Source organism: Gossypium arboreum, chromosome 4 (assembly GCF_025698485.1).
Source record: "Gossypium arboreum isolate Shixiya-1 chromosome 4, ASM2569848v2, whole genome shotgun sequence".
NCBI classification, from domain to species: domain Eukaryota; kingdom Viridiplantae; phylum Streptophyta; class Magnoliopsida; order Malvales; family Malvaceae; genus Gossypium; species Gossypium arboreum.
The window spans coordinates 40,010,790-40,021,650 of NC_069073.1; the positions used below are offsets into that span (position 1 = coordinate 40,010,790).

The 10,861-nt window shown below is 36.1% G+C and overlaps 1 protein-coding gene across 1 annotated transcript; it reads left to right on the top strand.

Moving 5' to 3' along the window:
- The first annotated feature begins 3,118 nt into the window (after positions 1-3,118).
- On the top strand, positions 3,119-4,744 carry LOC108458266 (uncharacterized). The gene is made up of 3 exons (XM_017757596.2): positions 3,119-3,596; positions 3,887-3,994; positions 4,093-4,744. The coding sequence occupies exons 1-3, from the start codon at positions 3,297-3,299 to the stop codon at positions 4,402-4,404; spliced, it is 720 nt and encodes a 239-aa protein (XP_017613085.1). The 5' UTR covers positions 3,119-3,296; the 3' UTR covers positions 4,405-4,744.
- The last annotated feature ends 6,117 nt before the right edge of the window (positions 4,745-10,861 follow it).

Consider the following 10,861-nt stretch of genomic DNA (forward strand, 5'->3'; position numbering starts at 1 on the left):
CATATCACAAAACATAAGAAAATAGGGTGAAGTTTAATTTACGAGATTTGGGGCAAAAGTGTAAATATGTGAAAGTTTAGGGGCAAAATTGTAATTTTGAAAAAATATGATTTTGGGTTGATTTGAATAATATGAGTCCTAATTAGGCTATATTTGAAATGATAGAGCAAGGAAAATCGAAATTCGGGCTAAAATCGGTAAAATACCAAGTTATGGACAAAATAGTAAAAATGACCATTTTCGCATACGAGGTAAGTTCATGTGTAAATGTAGTAACATAATTGTCATTTTAAGTAATTTAATGTTATTTATATGATATGATGATTAATATCATGAAATATTATGCTTTGTGGTTATTATTGAGTAATATGCAAATTTATGTGTGGTACTTGTTAAATATGAATTGCTACCGAGTATCGGTTTCAACATTCTGTGGAAGAGGGAAAAGATGTGTAATCGAGGAAAAAGTCCGTTTGAACCTTGGGAATAGATTAGGATACAAGTGACATGTCACTAGGATATTTGAGTTCCGAACTCATTAAGTTGAGTCCGAGTTCGTAAGATGTAACTAGGCATCCGAGCTCGTTGAGTTGAGTCTGAGTTCACTTATAGATGCGAACGCCCGAGCTCGTTGAGTTGAGTCTGAGTTCACTTATGGGTGGGTTAAATGTTAGCTTAGCTACATAATTTCCGCAGGCTATTGAGTTTGTCTAGCTGCGGGTATGGCACTTACGTGCATGAAATCCATGTATCCGAATTATATTCCGATTGTGTTCAACAGGTAAAGTTCTAGTGAAATGGAAGAATTCTCAAGATGAAAGTAACTAGTTGGTAAGTGTTGTAGAATGGATACTTTGTACAGGTATGTACTTAACCCTCGGGTTGAGACTTCAATATAACAATAATATGGTAAGATCATGAATGAGAAATATGATATGAATGCTTTGGTGATATTATGCAAATGTGGAATTCGTATTATTGCATGGTTATGTTACTTGCTATTTACATGTGAACTTACTAAGCATTTATGCTTACTCCTCCCTTCTATTCCTTGTAGTTTTGACAAGCCGGCTTGGAGATCAAGACGGTCGGAGGCACACTCACACTATCAACAGACCATTTCGGTATAGTGGCTTGCATATTTTGGGAATATGGCATGTATAACATTATAATCCTTTTGTGTATATAATCTTATGATATGGTGAATGAGTGATGTGGAAATGCTTGTTGATAATTAGCTATTGGAATGGCTAATTAAAATTTATATTTAGTGTTATGTATGCTTAATGTATTACCTACTCCATGGAAAACCATAAAATGGTGAAATTGGCTATAAAACAGTGTTATACAGCAGCAGTGATGTGAATTTGAAAAATCACTAAAAATAGTAGAAATAGAATTATATGATGAATAAAATATGTAATTGAATCTTAATGAATCTATTTTTAATGTGGAAGAAACAAAATAGGTAAAAAAGTTGTATTTTATGAGAAATTTACGTTTTGGTGAAACAGGGTCAGAGCGATTTCTGGATCCCCTGTTCTGACTTTATAAATTCACCATAAATTGTGTAAAAATAATTAGGACTCAAATTTTATATGTATGGATTCCTTATTAAGTCTATTTTTAAAAGAAACAAAATTCATAGTCATTGGATCTCTGTACAGGAAGAAATTTGATTGTAGTGTACAGGGGTCAGAGTGGCCGAACCCTGAAACAGGGGACACTTTAACTAATAAACTGTACTAATTTGCCAGACCAAAAATTCTAGAAAAAAATTAGTAAGTAGATATCTGAGTCTAGTTTCAGGAAAAATTTACAGAATTGGATTTCGAGTTTTTTAACTCGAGATATGATTTTTTTAGCGGCTGTGACGCAGTTAGCCAGCTTGTTTGGAAATTCTAAAATAAATTGTTTGAGCTGTTTAATTAATGAATTAAGTCCGTTAACACCTCGTGCTCGACTCCGACTACAGTCTCGGGTACGGGGGTGTTACATTAGAGTAGAACATATGCAACTTGCAAAACCATATTGTGACAGTCAAGCAACCTTTCAAATTGCAACAAGGCTTATTTATCATGAGAAAACTAAGCATATAGAAATCGATTGTAACTTTATAAGGGAAAAATTCAACAGGGCTTCATACATACACAATATATATGCATAAAAGAACTACTTCTTGATATTATGACTAAAGCACTTGGAGTTCAGCAACATGGTTATCTTGTTTCCAAATTAGGGGTGAAGGACATCTATCACTCCTCCAACTTGAGAGGGAGTGTTAAGAGTATGTTAGCAAGTTAGTTGAAAAGGGTTAGTTAGTTCTATAGCCTTTTAGCTATTAAAGTATGTTCATTTGTAACTTAATGTGTTTTACTTCTTGAATAGAAACTCTTTCGTAGAAGTATCTTCTTTTTTGTATTTTCATTTTCATCACCAAATTTAACAACAATCAACACCCTAACACTCCACCTCGCAAAAAAAAAAAAAAAAAAGAAAGAAAGAAAGAAGAAAAATCCCACCTAGCAATTGAATCTCCAAAACAATCCTAAATGCAACTCTAAGCCTAATCATGTGGTTAGGCCCTTACAATTCTAGTGGCTAAATCCAACTAATAAATCTATTAAACTAAAAAAAAAAAAAAACAACAAGAACCCAAACAAAGATCAACCAAGAAAAGAATCTCTTCACAACCCATTTCATTCTAGAAAAGCATAATCAAGAAAAGAGAAAAGGAATTGATCATTCCATCTTTTGGATTTTTATCTATTTTTTATTTTATGAATATTTTGAAATATTTTACTTATTTTTATTTTTCATATTTTTAAAATTTATGTATTTTTATATATTTTAAAAAAATTATTTTGTAAATAGAATTTAGGCCTAATTGAAAGATGTTAGCTAGTTAAATTTGATATTATTTCAATTAAAAGAAAAGTTATTTATATTTTTAATGATTTAATAAATGAGTGACTAAAAAAATTCAATATCAGATAAACCTAAAACATTTTACAATTGAAAATCCAAAACAAAAATAGGGTAATACATGAATGAGCAATAGGGTAGTTTAGCCTCTAGTTTATAAATTATAGATAGATAAATCATACAACTCGATGTGTTCTAGCCTGAACACAATGGGCTGAATCTCCGGTTCAGCTTTGAGGCCCAAACACATAAGGAATTCAAATTCCAACCTCCTTTTTACTCTTAACTTCCCCCCGATCTCTTCAATTCTTTCTCAACCAGAAAAACACACAACTTCAAAAGTTTGAAGGGATATTTTCCAGTTTTGAAAAATGGTGAAACCGGCGGTTTATTTTCTTCCTCTCCTTCTGATGATGACGGCAGTGGAATCAAGTGACGACATGAACAACGCGTACACGCCGTGTTCGGACACCACAGTGCAGTTATCGGATGGGTTCACGTTCGGGATCGCGTTCGGATCAAGGCAATCTTTTTTCTTCGACAGTTCGTTTCAGTTGTCTCCTTGCGACCGCCGCCTCTCTCTCTCCAACTCCAATTCTCCTGTCGCTCTCTTTAGACCTAAAGTTGACGAGATATCTCTCCTCACCATCAACGTCTCTTCCTTCTCTCCGGTTAGCCCCTCTCCAATTCTCTCTCTCTTTTTTCCATTTCTGTTTAATAATTTCATGAATTTTTCAACTATGGAAATTATGAAATTATGGGATCTTTGGATACGGTATCCATGGATTATAATCAGTTAAATTAGTACATTTATTTTGATGTTTAAGTTCCCGTTTAGTGTTTGCTTTTTGCACAATCAATTAAAATGAGAAAACGATTAGAATTTAATATCGAAGCGAATAACACAGTTGAATATATGTTTTCTTGTATAACATGAATATGTAAGCTTTGATGTTTACAGGACTCCGTTGGTGGGTATATGGTTGCATTTTCTGGTCGAAAATACGCTGCAAGGTCCCTGCCCGCTTTTGTCGCAAACAGTTCATACACTGTAACAAGCTTCACTCTTGTAAGCGATTAACCAGAATGCTTTTTTTTCCCCTTCTTATGGTATTAGTTTTTCCTTGTGAGGTCTGTAGAAACTGATGATAATTGTCGTTTATGCAGGTGCTTGAGTTTAAGAAAGGAAGGTTGCAAAACTTGTTTTGGAAAAGGGATGGATGTGCTCAATGCTCAGGAAATTCAAATTTTGTGTGTTTAAACAAGCAAAACTGTGCAATCAACACGAGCAGCTGCAAAAACCATGGAGGGTCTGTCGATTGCAGTCTCGGGATACAGCTAGCATTTTCCGGGACCGATAAGCACCTTTCTGCTCTCAACTCGTGGTATGAAGCGGAGAATCTTCGGCAGTACTCACTGTTTGGTCTTTATTCTAACCTCAGAGATTCTCTCACCAGCCAGTATAATAAGATATTTTAATGGTGCTTCTACTGGTTGGCTTTTATTATTGGTAAGTTTTAAATCTTTTTCCTTCTGCTTTTCTATTGATGTTATGTCTACATCTGTCTTTGCCTCTACTCCTTGGGATGAAACTGGTGCTCTTACTGTACTATGACATTTATGTTTGTAAATCGGGTAGAATAGCTTTTTGTGATTACAAATAGAGATCTGATTCATATGAATACTTCATTCTTCACTCTATTTAGTTTTTTAAACTTTGAATGTTTTTTGTAATATTTTCGTGTTTGATTGGAGTTCAATACCATGTTATTAGCTCATTTTGCACCGTATAGCTTTTATTAAAATGCTATTTCCACAATCCGTCCTTGCATTTAGAGTATAGTTTTAATTTTCGTCTGTTGGTTGCTCTTCTTGCCTTCTATCTTGCAAATATTTTCCCCCAAGTCGATGCCAGAATGTTAAATCATATAGTACTTTATGTTTTTTTACTTTGTTTCAGTTAATCTATTTAAATCATGTGGATAAATAAATGATTGAGTGAGAGTATGAAAATGTTATGCGCCTTGGTATAAGATCTAGTCACAGGTCTAGACGAGAAAGTATCTTTACTTTGACCTATGGTTACTCAAAGGCAGATTCGTCTTTGACTGAACCCCCTTCCCAAACTAACGTTTGTGATAAAAAATAAACTCCTCCCTTTGTTTCATATTGGCAGCCTTTTTATAGGCTGGTAATTACAAAGGAAAATCCTAATCTAATTTCTAATTTAAAGTCCTAATAGAATTCCTAATTTAAAGTTTATAAGGAAATAGAAAACCTAGTAAAACTAAAACTCTTAAAGAAATTAAATAAATGTAAAACTCTAATTCCTATTCCTCCGTTGATATTGTTTTCCAATGAAAACATCTATATCATTACTCCCCCTCTCGGAGTTGAGCTTGTCTTCAAGCTCAAATTCAGGATAAGCTGTTCGAAAATTATCAATTGGTTCCCAAGTGGCATCTTCTTGAGGACATCCTGCCCATTGCACTAATAGTTCCCGCCGACCTCGATTAAGCCTGGTATTAATAATAGCTTGTAGAGTAGGCAAGGCCTTGCCATCATATACTAAGGGCAAGTCTCCTACTGCATCTAGTTGAGGTCCCTTGTATTCTTTGAGGAAAGAAACATGGAATACATCATGTATTCTATTGCCTGTAGGTAATTCAAGCTGATAGGCCACTGATCCTATTTTGTTCAAGACTTTAAAAGGACCAAAATATTTTGGCAATAACTTGTGATGTTTCTGTTTAGTTATCGTCAATTGTCGATACTGTTGAAGCCATAACCAAACCCAATCCCCGACTTTAAAATTCAACTCTCTGTGCCCTAAATCATAAGTGGCTTTCATTCGTTGCTGAGCTTGCAAGAGTCTATCCCGAGCATTGTGTAAAAGTGCATCCCTATCTTGTAGAGCCTTATCCACAGCTTCAATCCTTGTAGAACCAGCTGAATAGGAGAGAAGTCGAGGTGGATCCCTACCGTATACTAATTGGAAAGGAGTGGCCTTTTAGGCGGTGTGATATGAGGTGTTGTAGCAATACTCACCCATGGAACCTAATCTACCTTGTCGTGGGACGATCACTAGAGAGGCATCGTAGGTACATTTCTATTGTTCGGTTAACTACCTCTGTCTGACCATCAGATTGGGGATGGTATGCTGAGGAAAAAGCAAGCTTAGAACCACTTTGACAAAATAATTCCTTCCAAAACAGGCTGAGGAAAACTTTATTACGGTCCGAAACTATAGATTCCGGCAAGCCATGAAGTTGGAATACCTCTGCAAAGAAAACGGTAGCAACAGATATAGCAGTAAATGGATGGGACAAATGTAAAAAATGAGCGTACTTCGACAGTCTGTCCACAACCACCATAAGTACCGATTTCCCTTTTACTTTGGGTAGACCCTTCACGAAATCCATAGAGATATCAGCCCAAACATGTTGTGGTATTGGAAGAGGTTGAAGTAAACCTGTAGGCTGTAAATTTTGCCATTTGTGGCGTTGGCATACTAAACAATGTTGCACAAATTCTGAGGTTGCAAGCTTCATTCCTTTCTAAAAAAAATCTTGGTGAAGACGATGCAATGTTTTCAATTCCCCTTCATGTGCCATAGCATGTATGGAGGAGATAAGAGTGGGAATAATTGGTGAGGTAGGTAAAAGGTATAACCTCCCTTTAAAGAAAATCAACTCATCTTGTGCAACCCAATCGGACCCCAACTCTTTTTGTAGAATTCTTTGCTGGAGTTGTGATAATTCTGGGGAAGCTTCTATTTCTCGTATGATGGCTTTAAGAATTTCAACTTGAGGGAATGAAACAGTCATGAGGTGTAGTAAGTCTTCGTCTTTTCTAGATAAAGTATCTGCAGCCCTATTCAATTTTCTTGCTTTATATTCCACTCGAAAATCAAACCCCATTAGATTGCTGATCCAATGTTGCTGTGGGGATGTCGTAAGTCATTGGTCTAACAAATACTTAAGACTGAAGTGATCAGTACGGATGAGGAAGTGCCTTCCCCAAAGATAGGGTCGCCAATGAGTCACTGCCTTTGCTAAACCAATTAATTCACGTTCGTAAGCAGCCAACTTAAGGTGTCGATTTGCAATCTTGCAACTGAAAAAGGCAATGGGGTGTCCCTTTTGTTGCAGTACGGCTTCAAACCCACTGTCCGAAGCATCACATTCAACCACAAATTCCTCCGCAAAGTTGGGTAATTGCAAAACTAGGTCATTGAAGAGAAGTTTTTAATTGAGTGAAAGCAACATCAGCTTCCTTAGTCCAGTTGAAGGCATTTTTCTTTAGAAGAGATGTTAAGGGTGCAGTCACTTGTCCATAATTCTTGATGAATTTTCTGTAATATCTTGCCAACCTAAGAAAGCCTCGTAGAGCCTTGGTAGTTTTAGGAGTTGGCCAATCGGTGACATCTTTAATTTTAGTGTGATCAACCTCGACCCCTTCACTATGGATGACATGACCGAGGTAGGTTACCTGAGACTCTCCAAAGAAACACTTGGATTTCTTTAAGAACAACATATTATCTCGCAAGAATTCAAAAACTAATCTTACATGATGGATATGTTCAGTCCATGTTTTGCTATAAATTAATATGTCATCAAAGAAGACTAAAACAAACTTACGCAAGTAAGGGCGAAAAACGTCATTCATCAAACTCTGAAATGTGGAAGGGGCATTGGTAAGCCCGAATGGCATGACAAGAAACTCAAAGTGTCCATGGTGGGTTCGGAAGGCTGTCTTTTCCACATCAGTGGTTGCCATTCTAATTTGAAAATATCCCGATCGTAAATCCAATTTTGTAAAATATTTTGCCCCATGAAGTTCGTCCAACAATTCATCCACGACAGGAATATGATATTTTTCTTTAACAGTGCAAGCATTAAGCTCTCGATAATCGATGCAAAAATGCCATGACCCGTCATGCTTCTTTACTAATAGTACTGGAGAAGAGAATGGTGATCTATTGGGTTGAATGATTCATTGTTGTAACATTTGATCACACTGCTTCTCAATCCCATCCTTTTGAAAATGTGGATATCGATAAGGCCTGACTACAATTGGTCCCGTTCCTGGTTTAAGAGTTATACGATGGTTACATTTGCGGTTAGGAGATAACCCAGATGGTTCTTGGAATAAATGTGCAAATTCTACCAGTAGTTTATCTAATACTATATAGTTAAATCCTGTCCCTGTATCAAACTAAGTCGTGGAACTTCCTCTAGGTGCTGCCCTTGCCAGAGTATCTTCTTGTTTACTGCAAATTGCATAGTTAATGAGCTAAAATCCCATAAAATTGGACCAAGGGTACACAACCATTTAACCCCCAAAATCATATCAAACCCTTCTAATGGTATTGTATAAAAATTAGCTTGAAAGTTGTTATTAGCCACAACGAACTGTACTGATTTACAAATGCCAATGCTAGGAACCCGTTCTCCGTTTGCCACACATACTTGCAACCCTGATTTCTTTTGTATTTTCAGTCCCAATCTTGGCACTAGACCTTCAAGTAGAAAGTTATGTGTACTGCCTGAATCAACGAGAACTAACACTGTTTTCCCTGACACCTTTGCTGGTAGTTGCATAGTAGATGAATTGCAAGTTCCTGTAACGCCCCGTACCCGAGACCGTTGCCGGAGTCGAACACGAGGTGTTAACGGACTTAATTCATTTATATACACTGATTATTTTAAAATTTCCAATAAGTCGGCTAAGCTGCGTCACATCACCTCAAAATCATATCTCGAGTTCCAAAACTCAAAACCGGTTCTCTAAATTTTTCCTAAAACTAGACTCATATATCCATCTACAAATTTTTTTAGAATTTTTGGTCATGCCCATTAGTACAGCTTTATTAGTTAAAGTCTCCCTGTTTGTGGTTCACTACTCGACCTTCATGCATTACGACTTAGATATCTCCTGCATGTGGCTCCAATACATATGCCGTTTGTTTCTAATGAAACTAGACTCAAAGGAATCTGTACATATAAGGCATGACTTCTAATTATCTCTGGTTAATTTATGGTGAATTTCCAAAGTCGAGCAGGGATCCAAGAATCGCTCGCCCTGTTTCACAAAACTTAAACATCTCATAAAATACGGCTCATATGGTCGTTTCGCTTCTTCCATATAAAAATAGACTCACCAAGATTCAGTTACATAACTTATTCATTATTTAATTACATTCCTACTATTTTAGTGATTTTTCAAACTCACATCACTTCTTCTTTGTCAAGATCTATTTTAAGGCAAATCTCACCTATTTCATAGTTTCCATGATTCAACTAGCCATTTGACATTCATAGCACCAAATATGATCGTGATTAACCATTCCAATGGCTAATCATTGCCAAGCAATTCCACACCTCTCAATAACCATATATATACAAAATGATTATAACGCTATGCTCAAAATATATAAGCCATTTTCGCATGGCCAACCGAATATATACATTACCAAAAGGTACTTAATTAACAACAAGGTCGGTCCTATACATGCCTCTATCAAAGTTCAACTAAAAGAGTACCAAAAGGGCTTAGATAGTGTGGACGACTTGACTTTGACAATCCCGAGTCCGATAGGTGACGAACAAAATCTATAAAGCAGAGAATTAAAGAAACGGAGTAAGCATTTAATGCTTAGTAAGTTTTGAGTAATGAAATTATTTACGACTAAAGTATAGCGTTCATATGACTAAATGAATAATTTCATATATGTATGTTCTCAAAATCATACTTACTTCACGCTTCAACCATTATATTCATACACGTGGAATCAAACCTAACTAGAGGCCTAAGCTCGTTAATCAATTGAGCGAATACTATTTGAAAGGAATCAACCTTTCCGATGCATATCTGAACATACCTTATCGTTTGGATTTTATGAGTGTGTTAATTGAAATTATTACAACAAGATCACTCATTTCCAAACCCAAGTACCTTTTGAATTAGCGGATATAGCAACTCGCACAAATGCCTTGGTCTTAGCCCGGATATAGTCACTAGCGAAATGCCTTGGGACTTAGCAGGATATAGTCACTAGCATAAATGCCTTCGGACTTAGCAGGATATAGTCACTAGCACAAAGGCTTTCGGGACTTAGCCCGGATATAATAATCATGCACATATATCAATAAGTCATAACACATCTATATTTCATTTTCATACTAGAATTCAAACACAAGATGTGACAGCCCAAAATTGACCCTAGTCGGAATATGGTTTCGGGACCACAAAACCGAGGTATAAAGATAATTAAAAATTTATTTTGATGCCTATAATATGTGTGTGCTCATGTATGACATTTTATGATGATTGATTTAGTGTTATAAAGGTGAATTTCACTAGAAAGGACTTGTGTGAGAAAACTTAGAAATGAGATAGGCAAATGTTGAAGTGGCCTAATAATGCATGAAGTGAAATAAATGGAGTTGCATGTCAATTATCCCATTTCCTAAGGTGGATGGCCGGCCATGACAAATTATTGGCAAGGGGAAACATGTTCCCAACATGTCTTGCTAATGGATGATGTTAGAATGGTTATTATATTGGTGTTAGTAGGAAGAGAAAAAAAGGGTATGTGTGGTTGCCCCTCCCCATTGCCGTGTATTGAGCAAAGAAAAAAAAAAGAGAAGTTTGGTTCATCTTCCTCCTAGCTTAGCCGATCCTTCAAGAAGAAAAGGAAGACTTAGCATTCGGTCACTTGAGCTTGAACTAAGGTATGGAATCCATGTTAGTCTTTGAAATCTTTGCATGTATGAAGCTAGTTACTAAGTCCTTTACTTGCTCATGTCAAAAAAAATTTGAAGGTGGTAGTAATACAAGTGTTCGGCCATGGAGGATGTTTAAGGAGATGGTTGTTGCCTTTATGATGTAAGGAATAATTAGAAATGGGTGAAAGAAACAAGTCCTTGTTCTT